Below are 24,271 nucleotides of genomic sequence, written 5' to 3'. Positions count from 1 at the left end.
CACACCGGGGCGCTTGGCAACCCGAGCTCCGGACCGGCCCGGCAGCGCAGGAGGCTCCGCGGTCTGGAAGTTCGGGAAGGAGGGGTCGCGCCCGCCAGGGGAGCTCGCCGCCACCCGGGGAGGGGAGCGGGGCGCAGGGGGCCGCGCCCGGGGGCGGGGGGGACGGCGGGGTGGGGTGGGGGGAGCGAGCGCGCGCCGCGCGGGCCGGAGGCCGGCGAGCTCCATCACCTGCGCGCCCCGCGGACGCAGCCGAGCCCCGCGGGCGCGCACGGGCCCCCGGGGCGGGCAGCCGGCGGATGACCTACCTGCCCACCGTCTGGTTGGCCAGCTGGCGCATGCGGTTGAACTGCTTCTTCATGGTGGTCCCCGCTACTTCGCTCGTCCGGGAGCTAGGGGAGGACGGAGCAGCCCGGAGCCCGCCGCAGGGTTACATGGCTCCCGCGCGGAGGAGCCTCCGGGCGGCGGCGGCACTGCGGAGCCTCCGGGAGCCGTCTGGCCCGCGCGCGGCTCCCTCCCGAGGGCACCACCGCCTACTTCTCCTCCTCCCCGGCCGTCTCCCGCCGCATCCTGCTCAGGCGCCGTGCGGCGCCCTCATAGCGACGCCCCGGGGCCGCCCTCGGTGGCCGCCGAGTCAGCTCGGGCGGCAGCCCCGCAGCCCCTCCGCCCCAGCCCCGGCGCGCGGACCCGGGAGTCTCCGCAGGCTGGCTGGCCCGGCTGATTGGCCGGGAGGTCCTACTGCGCCTGTGCCGAGGCGCGGCGCATGCCGGGACTTGCAGTTTTTTCCACCTATACACACCTTTTCCTCTGTCCAAAGTTTGCAAGGACACTGGAGTGCAGGGATGGGAAAAGGGCAGCGTCGCTATCACTTTTTACCCCTTGCCGTGAAGGTTAAGATAATATATATATGTAATGCTGCTTTAAGACAACCGTGAAACCATGAATACAACAGCAAATAGAGTGAGGAGCATCTCTCTGCCTCCTATTGTATCTTCAGTGAGCCTCGGGCGTCATTGGCTGGGTTGTCAGGAGGAAGGACTAGGGTAACATCTCCATGACTCATGAAATTGTACAAGGTCACCTAACTGTTGGAGAGGACCAGGATTATGCACAGGGAAGGGGAGCAGATTCTGAACCAGCTATAGCAAGTTTCTCAGAAGTGTTATCCTTAAAAGCCAGGTACCCATAGCTCACGACTGTAATCCTAGCTACTCAGGAGAATGAGATGGGAGGATCATGGCTCCAAGCCATTCCGACAGGAAAAGTTTGTGAGACTCACCTCCAATTAACCACCCAGAAGCCAGAAGTAGAATTGAGGCTCAAATGATGGAGTGAAAAAGCCTTCAGTGGAAAAGCAGAGACATATCCCACTTCCTGAGTGTAAGCCCTAGTACACACACACACACAGAGAGAGAGAGAGAGAGAGAGAGAGAGAGAGAGAGAGAGAGAGAGAGAGAGAGAGAGAGAGAGAGAGAGAATGAGAGAGGGGGGAACAAATGTCTTCCTTAATTTTCACAAGCTAAGGCAATAAACAAGATGAGTGTAATCATAATGGCATCCTATTAGTGGCTCAACCTGGCAGAGATACCTTTTTTATATGGCTTAAATTCTCCCTCATCCGTGGGACAAGAGCAGGGTACCCCATTGACATCCTTGCAGAGGGTTGGGGACTTTCTCAAGATAGGAACTGCAGTTAATGTTATCACTGAATACCAAGTAGACCAGTAGTGCTGAGTGGCAGGGACTTTAGGTCAAACAGATATAGGTTCTTGTATTAGAATTCCACATCCCTACGATTTAAATTCAGAGAAATTACTAAGCCTTGCTAAGCTTCATTTTCCTCAGAGCAAAGCTCTGGTAGCTGCTAGCATAATAAGGAAAGAAGAAATCCTAATCCTACAACAGAATCTCTATTATGGTAGCTGAAAGACCTTTTTTTTTTTTGGTCAAGATGAGATATTTTGCATATGTCCATGATAGTCGGAAGATGTCCTAAATATGACTGTAAGTATTTTTGCCGACCAGCTGAACCAAAGATGGTTTGAGGCATGTCTTGGCTGAATGAACATGAAATCTTTAATTAATTGTGAATTTAGCCTCCGCTTATTAGGTCAGACAGCTCTAGCTAATTATCAAGTGGACGCATTATTTGCTTTTTACTAATGTATATGCCTATGCTGTTAATAGAATGCTTATGCAAACATTATTTCCACTGTGGATTTTTAAGACAGCATTTTTAAAGATAGATTTTTTTAAAGTATAGCATACTTTTATGGAATAAATGATAGTAAGGCACCCTGTGACTCTTTTTTGGGGGGGGGAGGTTGTGGGGCTTGACTCGACCTGGGTGCTGTCTCTGAGCTCTTCAGCTCAAGGCTACCACCCTATCCCTGGGCCTAGGCATTGTCCCTGAGCTCTTCAGCTCAAGGCTACCTCCCTATCCTTCAGCCAAGCCCCATTTCCCATTTTCTGGATGTTAATTGGAGATAAGAGTCTCAGGTCCTTTGGTGCCCAGGCTGGCTTTGAACATTGATCCTCAGATCTCAGCCTCCTGAGTAGCTAGGATTACAGGCATAAGCCACTGTACCCTGCTCACTCTATGACTCTTTAGCAACACTCTGTCTGATTATATTTAGACCTGGATTACCCAATGAAGTAGCCATTGGCCGCAATTTAATAACAACAACAAACTGCATTTTCTTCTCCCTATTCCAGGGGAGAAATTACAATGCAAATAATAATAATAATGGATATCAAGGCCACTGACATGTACAAGAAAATAGTTTTTGAAGATGTTTTGAGAATGAAGAATATTAATTAGGAGCTAGGCTTCCAGTGATTCGTGCCTATAATCCTCGTTAGTGAAGAGGCAAAGATCTAAAGGACAGCTATTCAAAGCTAGCCTTGCGCAGAGAAGTCCACTGTATTCCATCTCCAAAAATAAGCAGCCAAACCATGGCTGGAAGCATAGCTTCAGTGGTAGACTATAATTGAAGAAGGCCAAGTAAACCTGAGTAAGTAAAATTCTGGCACCCAATATGGAATTAGAGCTTCAATTTAGATCATAAACATCATTAGATCTTAGTTTAAAGAACCCATTGTCTATGGGATGTTGAAAAGAGAATGAAAGAGAAATGGAAAGAAGGGAGGAAGGGGAGAGAGAAAGAGAGGGGGAGAGAAAAGGAGAGGGAGAAGGAGAGGGAGTAGAAGAGGGAGAAGAGAAGAGAGGAGGAAAGAAAAGGGTTACATGTAAATTGTTCCACCATTTTTCTACTTATCCTCATAGCAAGGGATTTTACCTCACCTTTCTTCTGAGATCAACACCAGTCCTATGATTATCTTTGGACCATAAAGAAGGATGGGATAGTCACTCTTTTTCAGTCCACCATAATACCAACAATGAGTTCCTTTGGGACCGGTGTGTAACAGAGTTGTGACTATCCACTGGAAGTGCAAAAAGAAGTCAGCCTGGCTGTATTCAGAAATTTGGGAATTGTTTATTGTTTTGACAGAATTGAGTCTGCATTGACTGCTGTTTGGCCATCTCTGAGAAAGTGGCTCATCCCTTTCCACAGTCCTGGATCAGGCAGACTAGAGGCTGATGATAGATTTGGGCACAGTGGACAGTCTTCCCACCAGCCATTAAACAAAAGCTGGGAGAGGCAAAACACAGAGAAATCCCCTACTTTCCAAGAATCAAGAGTAGAAAAATTGTCTTCATAGAGTGCCTGTGGTGCCATCACCACAGTCCTGTGCAGCCCTAGACATTCCTGCACCCAAGCTACATGCAATGGCTTTGTATCTATATGTGTGTGTGGTGCCTTGAGGGTCTATGAAAGTACCCAGACATAACAAAAGGGAGAGCTGCAGAATAAGCAGAAAGTAGCAATGATTAAGGTGTAAAATAAAAATGGGAGATATAGCTCAAATTTAATTTCTTCCGCCTAGAAAATGAGAATAGAAAGTTAACTTGATTTGTGAAGACAAAAGAGGAGAGAGAAGAGGAAAAGTAGAAAGACAGAGAAGGAAATTCTCTTTCTCACATACTCAGCTGCGACTTATAGATGGGCTGCCCTTCCAGTACCTACTGGTTTCTCTCCTCTTTGGCCACATGACTTGCTCTGGGTAACAAAATATGTGTTTCTTACTTGCCTTAACAACTTCATTTATCTGAAACAACTTAGAAATCAGACATGGCACTGGAGCTGCAGAATTAGGATCATTTTTGCTTGCATTCTGAGTACAAGGATTGCAGCAGCTGTTCTATCAAACACCAGAGCAGGGCACTACAATGTGGTTACTGGAACTTACTTTTCAATTAAATTGAATAAAATGTAAAAGCCAACTACGATTATTCACATTTCAAGCATATAAGAACAGAAAGTTCCATTGGATGAGGCCTCCATGAAGAGTAAGATTAAGAGAATGTTAGAGGATGAATACCAAAATGCATGGCATTCGTGAATGGAGATAGCAAAGCAAAAAAATCACAAAGCTGTTGAATGATAGTGGGCAGTGGGAATGGAGCAAGTGAGAGTGATCAAGGAGTCAATCGAATTAAAATATGCCGTGTGTGTGTGGGGGGGGTGGGTGAGAGAGAGAGAGAGAGAGAGAGAGAGAGAGAGAGAGAGAGAGAGAGAGAAATACCACAGTGAGATCTTTTTCAACAATTGGCATCCCTAAGGAAAATGAATGGCAGGAATGTAAAAGAGGTCCTGTCTGGGTGGTTGGTGTAAACGGGAATGAGAAGGGTAAATGGAGAAGATAAAGGAATGGTCAAAGTGCTTGACATGTGAAAAATGGAACAGTGAAGCTCGTTGAATGGCTTGGAAAGGGAGGAGAAAGGATGAAGGAAAGTGCTCAAGGGGTCATTATATACATATATAGGAATGTCCGGATGAAACCCCCATGTAAAACTAACTGATGCTACTAAACACTGGGAAGGAGAAAGAATATAACTTGGACTATGGGACTTAGTAAAAATGAGAGAGAGAGAGAGAGAGAGAGAGAGAGAGAGAGAGAGAGAGAGAGAGAGAGAGACAGAGAGAGACAGAGAGAGACAGAGAGAGACAGAGAGAGAGACAGAGAGAGAGAGACAGAGAGAGAGAGAGACAGAGACAGAGAGAGAGAGACAGAGAGACAGAGAGGGTGCTAAATAAAATATCATTTAATTATCTTACCTCTCCAGGGCACAGCTACCTCATTTGCTATATGGGGGATTTGGTACCAGAACTCTTAGCTGGAATTCCAATCACCTCCATAACCATGAGTATCAAATACACCAGGGATATTAATCTCAAAGCATCTTTTCAACAGGCTGATAGATGCTGTCATCTACTACATACCTTGCCATTCCCAGCAATAACTCCAATATGTCAGCCTTTCTTGGAGTTGTATCTATAGGTTCATCATGTGAGAAGATCTGCTCTCAAGGCATAAACTCATGTTTGCTTATGAGAACATCCTTAAGATGTTCCATATGCTTGTCTTCTTTTTCTAAAAAAAATTATTGTAAAGACAATGTACAGAGAGGTTACAGTTACATAAGTCAGAGAATGAGTACATTTCCTTTTGAGCAGTGCCACCCCTTTCCCGCACTTTCTCCCCATTCTTTCTTCCCGATTCCCTTCCCCGCAAGTTGTATAGTTCTTTTCCAACACAGTGTCTAGTGAGAATCACTACTGATTGAGTTCACCCTTTTCCCCACCATTTTTGTGCTTCCCCTTTCCCTTTCCAAATTAGATAAACTTACTAAGACTAAAGGTACAGAAGTATAAAAGAAGGAACAAAAGAATAAAACCAAAAGCCCTACAAACAGCAAAAACTCCCTTGGTTTCATTTCTTGTAGTTCATTTCAATAAGCATCATCCTTTATGATCATATGTACATGACTATTGATTCCTTGTGATCTGCTCCTAAGAATATCCTCCTTTAATCTCACTGTGTGAATGTTTGGAGTCCTGTTTATCATGTCCCAGTGTATTTTTTTTTGCCTTTTACTATCCATTGGGTTTATTTGTAGATATATAGACACCTCCATATGCTTTCCTCTTGTATCATTGCAAGTGTTAGCTTGTCTCACCCTTTGTCCTCCAGGATATACACTTGTGGATCATCCCTGATCCACATCACTGCAGAAATTAGAAAAGGAGTTGATAGATTTTTCTGTCCGGTTATTTTTAAAAGATTGGGAAAATGAATGTGTAAGATGCTGTGGAAAACAGTAAGACAATACCTTTGAAGTCTCATGTTCAATGATTGTAGAATAAGCTCTTTTTTAAAAAGTAAATTTATAAGGCGAATTGCTCTAAGTACTCTAAAAATAGGAAGCATGAGTAGACAAGAACACCAGATAAACTGAAAAAATTTGTCAAAGAACAACAATGTTCAGAGTCATCTGGCCCGGTTGGTTCAATGGGAAGGAACAAGATTCAGATGTTTTGAATCCTGTTCTTTCAGGATTGAAAATACGTTGAAGTATTCCTCAGCACAGAAACACAGAAACAGAAAGTACCCCATCTCACGAAGTTGACCTAATACAAACAACACAAAACAAGTCATTATCACTTACCAGATTAGGAAAAGAAATTGCTAATAGAATGGTACTAAATAAAATCCAACAGAATGTGCATCCCTTCTGGTAATTGCAAAGAAACATCTGAATATATTAGATGGATCAAAAAAAGGTAAAAAGTAAAAGCCATTTATATAATATATTAACAATATAATATATAATTATATATGTGTATATGTATATATTTGGTCATGGGCTTGAAGTAGAACCTGGGCACTGTCTCTGAGATCTTTTCCTCAAGGCTAGCACTTAAGCCACTTTGAGCCACAGCTCTACTTCCAGTTTTCTGGTGGTTAATTGGAGATAAAAAAATCTCAGGGCCATTCCTGCCCTGGCTGACTTTGAACGAAGAACCTCAGGTCCCTGCTTCAGTATCTAGGATTACAGGCATGAGCCACCAATGCCTGACTATCATTTATATAAGTTTTCTAAGCCAGGTAATAGTGTAAATCTAGAAATATGTTTGAAAAACTAAATATCTCTGTAGTCTGTATGTTGGTGGTTAAAACTTTACTCACCTACTTCTTTGAATGAGACCTAAACTATCACGGAAACTTCTGCATCAAATTACATGATGTTTTCAAATTTCTTCTATCACCAAATTACCTCTACATAAAAATAAAAATGGTTTGCAAGCTCACCTAAAATGTATATGCTATTTTTCTACCACTTCATCTACACTAGGTAGAATCATTTTTGTTGTAATTTCCTGAGATAAGTGCATGCATCTCAGATACTTGTATATAAAATACACCATTATCTATATACACGTATTTATACATATAGGTATATATGAAATGCAGTATGTTCTTTTAATTTGTATTTGTTTTAGAACATTAAACATGTTTTTGACGTGAATGTAACTGTAACCACTCTTTACATTACCCCGAAAATTAAAAAAATAAAAATAAATAAATATAAGAAAACATGTTTTGTTTTTGAAAGTGGAACTGTGGGACTGTGGCAGAGCCTTGAGGCAAAAAAAACCTCATGGATATTGTCTAGGCCCTGAGTTCAAGCACCAGAACTAGTATTAATTAATTAATTGTCTCTTACATTTGCCTGCTCAGGCTAGCTTTGTCCTCAGATCTCAAGTCTCCTAAGCAGGGAGGATAACATGCATGAGCCACTGCCACACAGTGCCTTTAGTATTTCTTGTGACCTTCAGTATTTCTTATTTGACTATTTACTTTATCATGTATGCAGCCCATTTGATACTAAAAGGCTCATTAGTTACATTAATTAGAGCAACACTAATGTATCTTAGGACACATGGGTTTTTTTCCCCCCTGGTTTAGCCTTTTCATTTTTAACTTCTCAGATGTAGGTATTTTTTTTTCTCCCAGAAACTTTACAGTTTTAATATTGTCAAACTCATTTATTTTTCTCTTTAAAATTTACACCTTTGATTTATGCTTAGCAAATCCTCCTTATATACCCAAAGTATAGAAATACCCAACTATCTTTTATCTATCTTTCTATCTTAAATTATTTTATGTATAGGGAATTTCATGTTCACCTTCTGTTAAACCAGGATAGTGCCTTTGACTCATTTCTTCCTCAATTATCAGTTTGAAATAACATCTCCTCCAATAGAGCAGAACAATTCTAGGCTAGAAAAGACTGTTGAAAGTCTTGACAAATGATTGCAGAGATGATTTCTTAGCAAGCAAAGACTAGCTAGGTAAGTTTATTATGTGGCTCCCTCTTGGGGAAATTAAACTGAGACAAGCCACCTCTTACCAGCTCAACCAGCAAACCAGCCACTAAACCACACCTATCTGTGTGAGAGTGAAAAAAGAGAAAGAGGATTTAGTACTTCAATAAAATAGGTGCTAGATGATCATGATGATGAAGACAATGAAGATGATTTTAATGAAGATGATGATAATACATATGATGATGATGATGATGATGATGATGATGATGGCAGTAATGTTGATAAATGCAGTAATAAAACATATAGGCAAGTACTTCCAAAAGCACCCTACATACACCAACTAATTCCTTAGAAGAAATCAGGAATATAGGTTTCATTACATCCGTCATATAAATCAAAGCTCAGATGGTCTAGGCCAATAAGTAGGTAGCTGAGTGTCAGAATAGGCATTCAAATCTAGATTTTGTTTTTACATGTACAAAAGCCTGTGCCTCTATACAATGTATTCATGTATCCAAACACTGTATTCTGTTAAAAAAAAGTTTTTATGATCCAGTTAAGAAATGGTTAATTGCATGTGAAGGGGTATCAATGTGTGAGAAGTAATGCACCCACTACCTACTGAATGTAACTGTAACCCCTCTATACATTATCCCGACAATAAAATCCAATAAAAACAGTAAGACATGGTTAATTGAAAAACTAAATAGTAGTCAATTAAAAAGTAGACAGTCAAGTCTCAGCCTGTAATACTGAGTGGCTCATGCCTATAACACAAGCTAGCTACTCAGGAAGCTGAAGTCTAAGGACCCTGGTTCGAAGCCAACCCAAGCAGGAAAGTCCATAAGACTCCAATATTCAACTAGCCAGTAAAAAGCTGGAAGTAGAAGTGTGGCTCAAGTACCTGAGCACCAGCCTTAAGCAAAAGAACCAAGTGAGAACACAAGCCATTGAGTCCAAACACCATTACTAGCACACACACACACACACACACACACACACACACACACACTAAAAACAATGAAATCTTTACGTACATATGTACTTATACTTGTATTTTAAATATATATATGTGTGTGGATATATAAACTCAGTAATATCTACTATATAAATACCTGTAATTTTACTCAGATTGTTATCTACATAAAATAAGAACATTGTGAGATTTGGGTTATGCACAAAGTGAGGGAAATATATTTTTTCCATTCTAATTTGTATTCTCGGTAAGAATACAGAGAGTACTGCTTTAAAACAACAGAGGCTGGTTGTCATGAAAAGGAGCCACATTAAATAAGAAAGAGTTCTTGGATAAGAAACACATGACTTCCAAAGTAATGAAACCCAATAGAAGCAGGAAATCGCAGATTTGGCACAGTCCAAAATGGAATTAGTGCATTAGAAGATGATCTGGAAGAACATTCTCAAAATGTGAAGGGAAAAAGTAGATAATGGCAATGAAATCATGAGGAAGAGAGATCTGGAATCTTCCTTCAAAATATTAAAAAAAAAAGGTAACTATCTAAAACAGATTAGCAAGAGAAATGAGTGTAACTAGAAAAACACTTTGCAGAGTTAAAGAAAGTCTGGGTCAAACAAAGTCATTCACCCAAATGCTAACAAACTATTACCCGGGATGGAAAAAAAAATATCTCTAGATGTATCTCCATTAAACTTTAGTTCACAGATGGATAGATCCATATATATATATATATATATATATGAATTATTTGAAGGAGAGAAGTTTGTTTATGTAGGACAATCTCCTTTGCCTCTTGCTTCACACCAGTAGATCCTAATGCCAGTAATATTTGGAGCAAAATCACAATGAACTCCAAGAAATGGAAACAAAAGTTTTTTATTGCACTGTTTGCAGTTATTTTCCTCTTTCTGTTTATTCCCTTTTGTCACTATTTTTTTTATTTCTGTACATTTTGTCTTGTATATTAGTTTATCTCATTTTGGGGGGAAGGGAAGGGGTAGCACCAAAACAGTGGGACAAAGAGTAAACCAGTTAATTCAGCAGTGATATTCATGAGTCACTATACTGGAAATAAACTATACAACACGGACAAAGGGGAATCAGGAGGAGGAAAATGGAGAAAACGAGGGAGAGGGTGACACTGTTCGAAAAGAAATGTACTCATTACTTGACTTATGTAACTATAACCCCACTCTATATCACCTTTACAATAAAATTTAAATTAAAAAAGAGGGAGAAAAACAATTTGGAGCAACATTTATGGAGCTCTGGAGGTAATAGATTGCAACTAAAGCTCAGCTCACCAGTCCTTATGATGTCTGATAGTCGCCGACAGGAGCAAGATGTCCTTATTAGACACACGCTGACTTGGAAGATTTATTCATCATTCATTTTATGTTCCTAAAAAATAATACCATTCAAAAATTACTTTTCCCCAAAGAACTAGAAACCAAAGTAGAAAATGAAAGAGCTCGTTCTTTATGTTCTTGTTATAGCAAACTACTTCCTTTGTTGTAAGGAGAAAGGAGATGAGGAAGGGTTCTGGAGTGGGTGAGTTTGATCAGGGCCCATTGCATGCTTGCACAGAAATGTTCAGATGAAAGCCACCTCTTTTTACAATAAATATATGTGATTAAAATGTTTAAAATGGTATTTTTTGCCAGTCCTGGGGTTTGAACTCAGGGCCTGGGCACTGTCCCTGAGCTTCTTTTGCTCACAGCTAGCACGCTACCACTTGAGCCACAGAACTACTTTCACTTTTTTCTGTGTATGTGGTACTAAGAAATTGAATCCAGTGGTCCACACCTACTAGACAAGCACTCTATCACTAAGCCACATTCACAGCCCTAAAAATGGTACCTTAAATGTGACCTTAAATGTGTAAACCTTAAAGGAAATATTGGATGACTGGATTACATGACAATGAAGAATCTTACATCCTTGGATGACACCGTCAGGAAAAGATAAAGGAAACCCTCAGTGTAGGAGATATTTCTACCCAACTACCAAATAGCTCCAGAAGAAAGAATCCTAAAAGGCAACATATAAATAAAAGAAAATCCGAAATTAAAAGAATGGCTAGGAACTATTTACCATAGCAAAGATATGGAACCAACCCAGATGTCCCTCAGTTGATAAGTGGATCAACAAGATGTGATATTTATACACAATGGAATTCTATGCTGCTGTCAGAAAGAACGACATCGCTCCATTTGTAAGGAAATGGAAAGACTTAGAAAAAAATCAGATTAAGTGAAGTAAGCCAGACTCAAAGGAACATGGTTTCCCCCATTTGTCATAATCAGTAGAAATCTTGGGCTCTCCTACCAGAGATTTACAATAGACAAAACCTAGATACATAAGGCCATATAGTATGATGCTAAATGTAAGGACCTCCACGATATAGAAACAAAAGCCATATAATGAGTGATTGTTGTCCTTAATGTACTATGTTATCTCTCATCTCTTTTTCTGTCCCTTGGTTATCTCATATTGTTACAATATTTCACCTTGTTATCTGATATATTTTATATATACTTAATTGGTTATTTGAAATTGGATAGGGAAGGGGGGAAATCAAGATGAGCGGGAGGCGGGGAAAGTTGGGGAGGGAAATGGGGACCATGACATGAGAAAGGGTATCAATGTTTTTGAAGTAATGTACCTTCTGTCTGGTGAATATAATGTAACCCTTCTATTAATTAAAATATATGAAAAAAAGAATGGCTAGGAGACTTGAATTTGTACTTTCACATTACAGAGACCAAAAGGCCAACAAAAACATGAAAACTTTCTTAACCCCATTAACCATCCAATATATGCCAACTCACATCACAATAAAATACTACCACCCATCCTACACTAAGGATGACTTAAAGGGAAAGAAACTAATGGAAAAGAGACTGGCTAATGCAAGTGTTACTGAAAAATGTTGAGACACTGGAATTCTTCTACCGAAAGTGCCTATTTTAACTGCATATCCTAGCAATTTTACACATTCAGCAGCAATGGTTGTATACTTGCCACAAAAGGAATGTCATTTTAGGTTGATGACAACCATATTTCCACTTCTAGAACAAATGGAGAAAATTCAAATTCGTTTGAGAACATAATAAATGCTGCTGTGTTCATGCAGTGGAATTCTGTGCAGCAAGGAAGTAAATGAATTCCTGCTTCAATGAACGAAAAACATGACTGAGCACAAAAGCTAGATCTAAAAGAGTACATGCTACATAAACTTAACAAACAAACAACAAATTAGTGGCAATAGAAGTTAGGACATGACATACTTTAGGGAACTGGAAAATGGTATGGATGAGAAGAGTCTTGAAGGCCTCTGCAGTTCTAGTCATAGAACTCTCTAACTTCTTGGTTTAAGTGGTGGTTACACTGAGAATATTCATTTTATAGAAGTTCAGTAAGCTAAGAGCTGGTGCTTCAGACCTTTAATCCTAACTACTCAGGAGACACATCCCCAGACATCTGAGGATCTCTGTTCTAAGACAGCCCAGCCTCTTATCTCCAATTAACCACCAGAAAACCTGAAGTGGTGCTGTGGCTCAAGTGGTAGAACACTAGTCTTGAGTACCAAGAGGCTCAGAGACAGACACTCAGGCACTAAGTTCAAGCCTCAAGAATAGAAGAAAAAAAAGTTCAGTGAATTCTATATTTAGGTTGTGTACACTTTTCAGTTTGTATATTATATTTTGAATTAAGCACTCAGCTATAAATTAAGAAACAAATGCTTAATCACTTGAAAATTACAATTTATTCTTCTAAGTTACCATGTACATCAAAGAGAAAATCAAAACTAATTAGAGAAGACTTACAAATGTAGTTATGAAAGTAAAACAGGCTTGAACTGGGAGTTACCAGCAAGAGGAGGGAGAGCAAATGAGAAGAATTCATGTAGTTTATTTTCACATATGAAAATAGGACAATGAAAGCTATTAAGGGCAGGGATTGTGGTCTAGTAATACAGATCTTGCCTAGCATGAATGAAACCCCAGTTTTGATTCCTTGATACGATAGACACAGAAAAGGCCAGAAGTGATACTGTGGCCCAAGTGGTGTAGTGTTAACCTTGAGAAAGCTCAAGGACAGTGCCCAGATGTGGAGTTCAAGCCCCAGGACTGGAAAAAAGAAAAATAAAATAAAAAGAAAGCTGAAAATTGTTTTAAAGAGTGGAATAAGGGAGAGTGATAGATAAAGGATATAGTTGTTAGGATGAATGGTGTGGTTATATCACAGGAAACTCCATTGCATAACTAAGGATTTGTGCTAATAAAAATTATAAAGACATGTCAGTTTTATGATCACTGTACAAAATCTCATGTTTTTTTTTTTTTTGTTTTTTTTTTTACCAGTCCTGGGCCTTGAGCTTAGGGCCTGAGCACTGTCCTTGGGCTTTCTCAAAGCTAGAGCTCTACACTTGAGCCACAGCACCACTTCTGGCCTTTTCTATGTATATGGTACCGAGGAATCGAACCAGGGTCTTTGTGCATGCTAGACAAGCACTCTATCAGTAGGCCAAACTCCCAGCCCCAAATCTCATGAATTTTATACTCAAACTACACTCAGAAAAAAAAATTCATGGACCTAAATATTTTCAATATTATTTTTTTAAAAAAGAGAGAGAGAGAGAAGGAATTAAGATTTCTTCTATAGTTAAAGAGCAAACATATCAAACCAACAAAAAAACATGGAGGAAAAATTTAATAAATAAGAAAGAAGATGCCGGTGGCTCATGCCTGTAATCCTAACCATGATCTGAGGATCGTGGTTTACAGTCAGTCCGCACAGGAAAGTCTGTAAGACTCTTAACTCCAATTAACTGGCCAAAAAAGAAAAAGCTGGAAATAGAGCTGTAACTCAAGTGGTTAGCACACTAGCCTTGAACTGAAGAGCTCAAGGATAGCACCCAGGCCCTGAGTTCCAGCTCCAGGGATGGCACCAAAAACAAAACTAACAAAGCAAACACCCTATTTTGATAATGCAGTAAAGGCAAAGGCATATGGTTAGTCCACAGGAGTAAACAGATGCATTGCCTGGGAACTGAGAAAGGGCTGTACATTTACATTGCAGGCTACAGTCTCAGGTGTTTTCTGTAGCAGGGCTTTTTGTCTTGAGAACATTTACTGAGTGACACAGCATAATTGTAGGCATTTGAGAGTTAGCCTTAACTGCTTTTCTTAGGAGTTTCCCTAGGTTAGGGGTGATTTTTCTCAGTTGGGTGGGGGTATGACTCCCCCTCCATGGCCAGAAGGTGACAAAGAGAAGCAGCCACTTTGTTATCTGCTCAGAAAACTATGCATCCACTCAACTTCCTTTTTTGTTGGTTGTGGGGCCTGAACTCTGGGCCTGGGCATTGTCCCTGAGCTCTTCAGCTCAAGGCTACCACCCTACCCCTTGAGCCACAGCGCCACTTCTAATTTTTCTAATAGTTAATTGGAGATAAGAATCTCAGTGACTTTAGTTCCCCGGACTGGCTTCGAATCGCCATCCTTAGATCTCAGCCTCCTGAGTAGCTAGGATTATAGGCTTGAGTCACCACGCCAGGCCCCACTCAACTTCTGAATGTCAGTTTGCATAAGTCATTGTTGTTGAACCCCTGTTATAGACCTCTATATGACAATCTCTCTCTCTCTCTCTCTCTCTCTCTCTCTCTCTCTCTCTCTCTCTCTCTCTCTCATCATTTGATAAGTCTTTTTTTTCTGTCTCTGTATCTGTGTGTATCTTATCTTTGTCTCTCTCTGTTAGACACACACACACACACACACACACACACGTACAAATTAACTTCAGTTGATGTGCCTTACAACTTCCAAGACATATTAAGAAAGAGGCAATTCATTTGCACCATCAATAATGAATGCTCCAGCAATAGAATAGCTATGGAACCCAAATAGCTCTTACAAGTAGTTGAACAGACTCTACAGCTGGCTCAGGTCTGTCTTTCCATCAGTCTGGACTTAATACAGCCAGGTGCACCATAAATGTCCATGGCTTACTGGAATGATAACCTTAGACACCTTCCTTTCACTGTGTGGAGATGAAGCATGTGTGTAGAGGACAGGAGCAAAATTACCTAGAAGGTAGAGAACCATTGGAATCCCTGTGTTGGATGATCTTGGGGTTGGAGGCGTGGCTCAGTTGGTAGAGCACCAGCCAATGAGCGAAAGCATCAGGTGCTGAGTTCAAGACTGTCTCTGAGTCTGCCCAACTTCCTTATCTGTAGGATCCCCACTGCCTGCATATTGTACATATTTTTTTTGCAGCATGACTTCTCCCCTAGTCACACCTTGGAGTTCCTTTGATGAAATTCCTTATCTTTCATTTCATTAAATATTTAGGAAAACTTCCCTGCTCCATTTCCCTCCTATATTATTGTCTCATCCATGTATCTCAGTATCAGTCTATATTTATTCTACTATGGTGCTGGGTATGCCAGTCCTAGGACTTACATTCAGAGTCTGGCTGCTGTCCTTCAACTTTTAGACTCAAGGCTGGCATGCTCTCACTTGAGCCAGAGCTCTACTTCTGTCTTTTCGGTGGTTAATTGAGAGAAGAGTCTCATGTGCTTTCCTGCCCTGGCTGCCTTCTAACTGGGATCCTCAGATCTCAGCCTACTGGGTGCAAGAGTGAGGGATTGTGGGATGGGACCATTGGGTTGCACAGTGTCTTTCCTTCTTTCTTGCCACCTTCATGTTTCTCATTTGCCTCTGGCAGGTTTTGGACTTGGCTCAAGCTACTTCTGCACTCCACATCCTGCTTCTATCTTTGGTTCTGTTGATAGCTACATGATGGGGTCACACCACGTGATGACCTTACCTTTGTGTACCCCACTGATTTCCATCTCAATGAGCCATCTACAAGATACCCCTCATAGAACATCTCCTCTGCCTCCATCTTCTTCAATTCAGACAGTCTTCTGAAATCACTACTGGACCAGAACCATTCTTATTTTCTTCTACATGAGTGAAATAAGGGGGGGGATGGGCAAATGCCATAAGAACCAGAATCAAGCAAGGGTTCAAACCCAGCTTCCACTAGTTATTACTAGCTCGCAGGCAAAACCTTTCTTGTCTTAAAAAAAATGTAGATTCTGGTAGATTCTAAAGCTTAGAATTTAAAAGAGTTACAATGTCTATGTATATGTGATCATATAAAATGATGTTTATTGAAATGAATTATAAGACATTTTTTAAAATTTTGCTTTAAAAAATCCTTTGTCACTGTGTTTGATGTTTGTACCTTTTGTCTTGCATGTAAATTTATGGGTTTGGGGGAGGATAAGTGGAAGCACAGAAAGAGTGGGACTAAGGGTGAGCAAATGCCAACAGTGATACTCACTAGATGCAATGTTGAAAAGGAACTATATACCTTGTGAGGGAGGGAGAGTTGGCAGGGAAAAACTGAGTGACACTGTTCAAAAAGAAATGTAGTATGTAAATATAAATGTTACATGTAAAGGTAACTCCTCTGTGCATCACCTTTACAATAACAGCAAAAAATGGAAAGAAACGTTGAAAAAGCTAGATGAGAAATTCTTCATGGAATTTGCTTATTTGGCCCTAGGCGAGTCATGAGGTAGACCTTAGTAGAAAAAATACAGTTAGCTACTGAAGAAGGGTTGCCTCAACATGGGCCTTCTGTGCTCTTCCATGCTGATGCATTTTGTGTTGGTGGCAATCTGTACCACATGAGAATTCTCTTAAGTGATCCCTGGTAAATTGTCTCTCCTCTCATTATCTGGAGGAAAGATGTCCTCCACCACCCAGTTTAGCACAGATTGTTTCTCCAAATGCCCCTTGTGATAGGTGATATTGTGATCCATTTGTGTATGGATTTCAGAGATGGAGGAAGGGTGAGAACAAGATTAAGAGTTAAGATTTATAAGAGATCTTTCAGGGCTCAGTGTGTTGGACCTGATTTAGGGCCAGGGGACACGGTTGCCCCTAAAATTTCCTTCAAGGTAGAAAGTGGTTTTGGCCCCTGACTATTGCGGGAGGGGTACACAAAAATAGGTGGAAAAGGTGGCTTTGACTCAGGGTTATTATACTCACCTCATGCCTAGAACAAATCTTGGCTATGCTTGTTTTCATGGCTTCCTGTTGGATTTAGCATCTGTCCTGAACAAACACACCATGTAGCCACCCCATCCCATGTTATGTGTTCCTTGGCAATGTGGTTCACAGGAGAAGCCCAGGGGCTCAGATCCTGATGATGCTAGCCATACAGGGTACAAAGTCTCTGGACTTCCCTCCTCTCTGTTGGGAGACCAATTCCCTATCCTGGAGGTCAGGATGACCTTTACAGTCTCGATAAAGATTAAAGTAAAATTATCAGAGTGAGCCCTTAATTCAATATGAGTGGTGTTCTGACAGATAAGGGAAGCAAAAGGAAGACGATCTAAAGATGCAGGGGAATGCACTATAAATGAAGACAGTCATTGCCAAGTCAAGGAGAGGGGTCCAGAACAGATCCTTTGCTTTCTGAAGACATCAACCAATACCTTGCTTTCAAACTTCTGGCCTCCGTAACCACGAGAGAGTAGACTTCTGTTCCTGCAGCCACTTGGCTTCTTACAATAGCACTAGCAAACTGACATAGCTCCTCAATTTTCTCTTTACCTTCCTGCATTTCTGCCCTCTGATGCCCCTCTCTCAGTCTATCCTCACCTGAATACATAATTCCTGGAATACGGTGCATCCTTTGCTTTCAGGTGTTGTTTAGGTGAGACCCCCGTGTCTGGACTCTTTCAGTAGACTCTATGTCAGGACTGCCCTTTTCTTCAACTGCTTGCCCAGCTAACTCCTCAGTCCTTCGTTATCTTGGCTTGGTCTTCTCTTTCTCTGAAGAGTTCTTCCTACCTTTTCTCCCATTGTGACTTCAGTACATGGTTTTCTGGCAGCACAAAGTATGTACTTTTTTGAGTATTTGTCTGTTACTCCATATTTACTTTATTCTTGGTAGATGACCAAGTTTGAAAGCTGGAATTATGAAATAGACACATATCTGTGTTTTTAGGATCCATTGTCTTTAGAAAGCTTCACTTTCTCTACAGTCAGGCCATGAGATTCAAATAACTCCACTACTTGGCTCTAGGTTGAGCAGGGAATCCCTGTCTTGTGAATGACACAGTGCCTTCTCATGGCTGCAAAGATGATTGCAGGGATGAACATCACCTACCCCAAACTGAGAGATTGGGTGATTTCTATAGAGACCTTCAGGAAGGAGAAAGTCACTTGGGCTGAAATTTCTACTCTTGGGTGCTGGCAAATCCATAACCTTGATCATACATAAGAATGCAAGGGAAGTTAGAAATGAAGATCTGGTTCTATCTACATCAGGGCTTGGGACCCCCCCTAGTCCAGGGCTCATTTCAGGATATTACAGCTACTCCATGTCAATTATAGATTCACCAATGAGACAATCAATGACTGGCAGAAACATAGGTTAAAAATAAATCAATAAAACTAGGATTTAAGCCAGGCATTGATGGCTCATGCCTGTACTAACTACTTAGGAACCTGAGATCTGAAAATTTTGCAGTTTGAAATCTGCTCGGGCAGGAAAGTCTGTGAAATTCTTATCTCCAGTTAACCATCAGAAAACGGAATGTGGAGCTGTGACTCAAAGTGGTAGAGAGCCAGCCTCAAGCAGAAAAGCTCAGGGACAGCACCCAGTCCAAGTACAAGACTCACAATTGACAAATGAAATAAAACAAAAGTAGAATTTATCTGGGAAGGCTAGTCACACATATTTTACAATCTATCTCAATGCTCATTTATTCTGCTCATTATTTAGTTTACTCAGTTGTTTTCACCTCAGTGAAAACTGTTAAGTCAGCCTAAGGTGTGTGGGGGTATGTTATTTGACCCAAGAAGAAAGGTTTGCAGCTCTTTAAAATAAACATTTTATTTAAAAATATACGCATTTTTTTCTTAAAAAGAACACATGCCATGTTTGGTATTTTAGCCATTGCTTCATTTGCTTTTGCCACTAGCCCACATTTCTTTCTTATTCTGTAGAGTTGAGCACAAGAAACTAATGTGGATACACCAGCGCCTGGGATGTGGCGGGAACCCACACCAGAGACCCCATGCTTGCCTCTTTGTTCTCAACAGAGCACTCGGTGTTTCACTGAGGGAGGGTTTTAAGCACCTAGAAACCTACTGCCTTCCTCCTCACAGCAAAGCCACTGGAACTGAGCTCTGGGAGCAATGTTGATCTTGTTCCTGTGGAAAGCACTTGGAGAGCATACGGGACCCCCCTCCCACTGCTATATTTGCTTTCCCACAAACACTCAAGAGCACCTAAACCAGCTACAGGAACACATTTTCTCCCAGTATTTGGTAAGCACTGAAAACATCCCGAGCTTTCACTCATCTGAAGAAATCACCTGATCTTTGAATGAGAAGGGAACTTTCCCTACATATGTTTGAACACAAAGAGTCCTAGTAGAAGCTTCCTGACAAATGACAAGAAAAGTCTTCCTAAATCCTTGACTGTGTTGAGATCATCTCTCAGGACCTCTCAACACAGGTGAACAGTCATCTATCTCCAGAATTTAAACTCTGTGGGCTCCTTATATCATGCAACCATAGTGTCTGCACTTGAGCCTCCCTGCCAGGATATCTGGGGAATTGAAGACCCTGGATTCCTTCTACCCCAAGTTCTCTCATATCTCATAGAAACTATTCCAGAATTTTAGAGTTTTTCACTATGATTACAGGAAGAGCCTGCAGAGGGGGTGAGAGGGGAAGCAAAATGACCTTCACTGACTTTGAAGCTTTTCTCTTGAGATGTAACTTCACTATGGACTTTTCTTTCCACATCCCTGTTGCTTTTTTCTGGAGAGTTTGTTAAGGGTGACATGAAGCCATAGGTAGGATAAAGCAATGTTTTTTTTTTCTTGTATCCCTCCCTTCCTACTTATTTTCAAGGGGCTTCTGCATTTGGCAACCAAAATACAGCCCCTCTCCTCTACACCTTTTTTAAATAATGGAAAGTTGACATCTCCAAGTGGCAGATGGCTGCCACATATGACCACAGAGAAAAAAGGCAAGAACCTTTGGTGTGGGTGATACATGTTTACTAAAACATTTCCTCTGTTCTTTTCATGGAAGAATCCACCTCCCCTTTACTTTTTTTTTAATTCATAGCTAAAAGGTTTCTAGTATGAGGATTCCAGAGTTCCTGCTTTTAGGAACTCTAACTCTTTCATCACTCACCATCTGAATAATCAGTGCTGTCTATTTAGTATTGGATGTCTGAGAGTTTGTAGGTACTAAGTAATCAGCCAGGGACTGAATAAATGTGAGGTGGGAGTTCCCAGACAGTTTTAGAAGAGATAGTTGAATTTAAAGTATTATTATTATTATTATTATTATTATTATTATAGAAATATCTCAAATGCTTGGGATAGGTTGCATTGACATTGTTTTCCAGAGTGGAAGTGGGTGTCTTTGAATGGCCTAAAGAGGCCAGTTCATAGACACTGAACTACACAAGTAGAGGCTGTCTTGGTTTCCATATTTATGGGTGCAATTATTATTGCGTTGTTAAGAATGGTTACAAGTCTGTGATTCACTTTCCATTATGTGATATTTTAGCTCAACTGAGAGAGTCATATATCAAGAAGCTAGCTGGTCCTTTATTTTCCCTTCCTTCCTTCCTTCCTTCCTTCCTTCCTTCCTTCCTTCCTTCCTTCCTTCCTTCCTTCCTTCTCTTTCTCCCTTCCTCTCTTCTTTCTTCTTTTCTCTTTCCCTCCCTTCTTTCCCTTCCTTTATTCCTGCCTCTCTTTCCCTTATAATAAATAAGCATCATCTCAATAATATTGTCAGGAGCACGTCTACTACTTCTGAGCACTGCGTACTAAAAGTTCTTGCACAGATGAATTTGCTGACTGTTCTACTAGACTGCATCACCACAGGGCATCCTGAGAGGCTGAACTCCACATGGTCATTTTTAGGCATAAAAAGCATTCAGAAATGTAAATGAGTCCCTAGCTCTCCATACATTTTATCTATGATCAACCTGTCATCACCAAAGAAGACACAAGAGTTTAAAATGATTTAAAATAAAAATCCCCAATAGGAGACAGATGAATTAACAGGTGAATTATCTACTCCACTGGGAGCAGCCACCTTCATCAATTCTCTCCCAATTATCTCCAGTTTGGTTTTTTTCCCTCATTTTTATACTCTGAGCTTAGAATAAATATGGCAGGTAGAGACTGTGGGAGGTGAGACCAGTTATCTATACAGTGGCCTGCTTTTTCAACTGTGTTGCATAGTGAAGAGGGGCCGTTTTAACTTGTGTCTACTGTAAGACATATATATGTATGCCTTGGGTAATGCTCTGAACCTCCCAATGAAAAGGCACCATTTAGCCAAGTGCAGAGGTCTTATAATCAGGTTGAATCCTTTGGTTAGAAATTCCCAAAGGAAGAAACCATTAATATTTAGGATCCTAAAGTCAGTATACTATGTGGGTTTGATTTCCAAAGTATGGAGTGCAGGGGTGCAGGGGAGGAGGATAATATAAAATAGCACAACATGTCACCTGAAAAGAATACTGACTGGTAAGCTTTGTCAAAATACAAAGAAAACATCAACCTCAGAGCACAAAGCCTACTCGTGGAATGTGTCAATAACACTTCTTCTCCATAGCTTTGTCTTCATAGTACATTTTTCCCTCTAGATATTTGTTTTTGAGGACTGACATACAAGCTTTTCAAGCACAATACAGATCAAGGAATGTAAGACAATCTTCATGTTCCTTTGAAACTCTTCTGCAAGAGACAGTTATTACAAATGGCAGCTGCTGATGGTGGAGCTGCTCCGTCCTTTCACATCCGTATTCAATGCCCGGAGGAGCTTAGTCATAGGAAGCAAGTGGCTGTGAGTGATTGGGCCAGAGCCCTTCGTCATACACGGAGAGGTAACGTGCAGTCTGGTCGATTAATCAGCAACTCGAAGTGAGAAAGGCTAGGTATTCACAGCAGATGGAGGGTTAAAGGCATCTGGAACACTCCTTTACAAGTTATATGCACACACATGTGTATGCATATCCATAAGTGTATGTGTGTGTATACACACCAATACAACACACATACCTGCATACAGGTATGCATACATCCATAGCTTCCTCCCTAGAACAAAAGTGGGAAGTTTTCCAAGTAGCAGTCACCAAAAAAAGTCTTGTGTACACATTTTTTTTCACAAGTTAACAATGGAATGACTTCTAAATCTTTGGTTTATCAAAAAAAAAAAGAAGAAAATTTCTAAAGTCACTTTTTTGAGTATTTTCTCAAATTAAGTGCCCAGTGAGTTACATTTTTGTTTTTACAAAAGAAGAAACAGTGCCTCAGTGACTTAAACAAAACAACAGCAATAGCTAACTTTCTACAGCATGCAATATTATAATGGTGAACTGGAGTCACATGGAGCCTTAAGAGAAACTGTCTTGTAATTTGAGTTATTTTTCCCCATTTTCCTCCAACTTCCTGCTAAAGCACAAGGTGGAACACTCATTAGCCCATAATATTTTTTCTCTCTTTGACATTTCTAATGTACAATTGCTCTTCCTTTCTAGCCCCTCAAAATTATCTCCTATAAAGATTATCCAGATACAGCTTTACAATACAATGACTTCCAATTTCTCCAGAGCAACACAACTCAAAGTTTGATTATAAATCAAATGAAACTTGAATGAGCTTTGTGACTGGTGGGTCACATCACCAGTTTCTACCTAAGGAAATTCTCATGAATTCCTCTTGCAGTAAATGATGCATGTCAAGAATGACATCTATAAGAGAGCTAAAGGGGGAGGGGAGGGGCAGGAGTTTGGCCTAGGAGTAGAGTGTTTGCCTGGCATGCTTGAAGACCCTGGTTAGATTCCTCGGTACCACATTCATAGAAAAAGCTGGAAGTGGTGCTGTGGCACAAGTGATAGAGCTCTAGCCTTGACAAAGCTCAAGGACAGTGTTTAGGCTCTGAGTTCAAGGCCCATGACTGGCAAAAAAAAAAAGCTTTGTTAGGTAAATGGCAGCTTGTTGAAGCCAGGGGGCTTCCCTCTCCTGAAGTTGGGGTGGGAGCTTGGGGGGTGGGGGTAGAGGAAAGGAAGCAGATGATCAGAAGAGAAAGAAAGGATTGATAGATATATCTTAAGAAAAGTTGAATGAGAGGAAAAAGAAAAACTGAGGTGGATACCCCATAATAAAAGAACAAAAGAAAAATTTAGACCCCTATAAGCCATTGTCACCAGGTACCCACGGCTCAGGCCTGTAATGATGGTTACTTGGGAGGCTGACATCTGAGGATCATAGTTTGCAGTCAGCCCAGGTAGAAAAGTCCCCAGGAGACTCTCATCTCCAGCTAAACACTTGGAAAATGGAAAGTGGAACTGTGGCTCAAAGTGCTAGCGTGCTAGCCTTGAGCAAAAACAGCCCAGGAACAGTGCTCAGGCTCTTAGTTCAAGCTCCACAACTGCTAAAAAAATTGTCACCCAAGGCATGCCTTCTCAGGCTATGTGAAACAATCTTGTTCCCTTGAAACAGCAACTTGTGCTTGCGGAGATCTATCTTTCCCTCTGCCTCAGTCTAGTCTAAGGAAGTTAAAGGGCTAGAGTTGGAGAATCTGTGGAATTTCTTTCCACAGCAGGGGGTTTTCTTGTTCCAGGATACAATGCTTGTAGGCTCAGACATTCGGGGAAAGAGTTGAGGTCCTCCTTGAAAAGAAAAAACAAATGGTGTGGGATAGCTTCTTGAGACTTAGTGCAAGTTAGTTGCTCTCAGTGATCACAAAACCATGGATTGGAACCAGTTCAGTGGGAGGAGGGATATGATTAAGTTGATTTTGTTTTCCTGGAAATGGATTGTCCTACTTTGCTTCCTCAAGGTCCCCCTCACTGAAGCTGGGTCTGGCAGCTCTTTGGAAAGACAGATAATGGAGATACAGGAAGTGACCTTTCCTTGGGCGGATCTTTTGTAAACTTTGACAGACTGGCTTTGCTGTTCTCCCCCTCCCCACCCGCCCCCAAAGACTTGACATTT

The 24,271-nt window shown here is 41.0% G+C and overlaps 1 protein-coding gene across 5 annotated transcripts in view; it reads right to left on the bottom strand.

The window, feature by feature from the left end:
- Arhgap44 (Rho GTPase activating protein 44) overlaps positions 1-705 on the bottom strand; it is a 136,513-nt gene extending 135,808 nt beyond the window's left edge. For 4 of the 5 annotated variants that reach the window (XM_090349554.1, XM_090349560.1, XM_090349555.1 and 1 more), the window contains exon 1: positions 306-705. In XM_090349554.1, the coding sequence (XP_090205680.1) occupies positions 306-358 (53 nt within the window). In that variant the 5' untranslated portion in view covers positions 359-705. The remainder of the gene's footprint in view (positions 1-305) is intronic. The other variant, XM_090349559.1, reaches the window with a different exon arrangement.
- Between the last annotated feature and the right edge of the window lie 23,566 nt (positions 706-24,271).

Source organism: Megascapheus bottae, chromosome 17 (genome assembly GCF_031878675.1).
Source record: "Megascapheus bottae isolate mThoBot1 chromosome 17, mThoBot2.hap1, whole genome shotgun sequence".
Classification (NCBI taxonomy): domain Eukaryota; kingdom Metazoa; phylum Chordata; class Mammalia; order Rodentia; family Geomyidae; genus Megascapheus; species Megascapheus bottae.
This window is presented reverse-complemented; position numbering and strand designations above follow the sequence as displayed.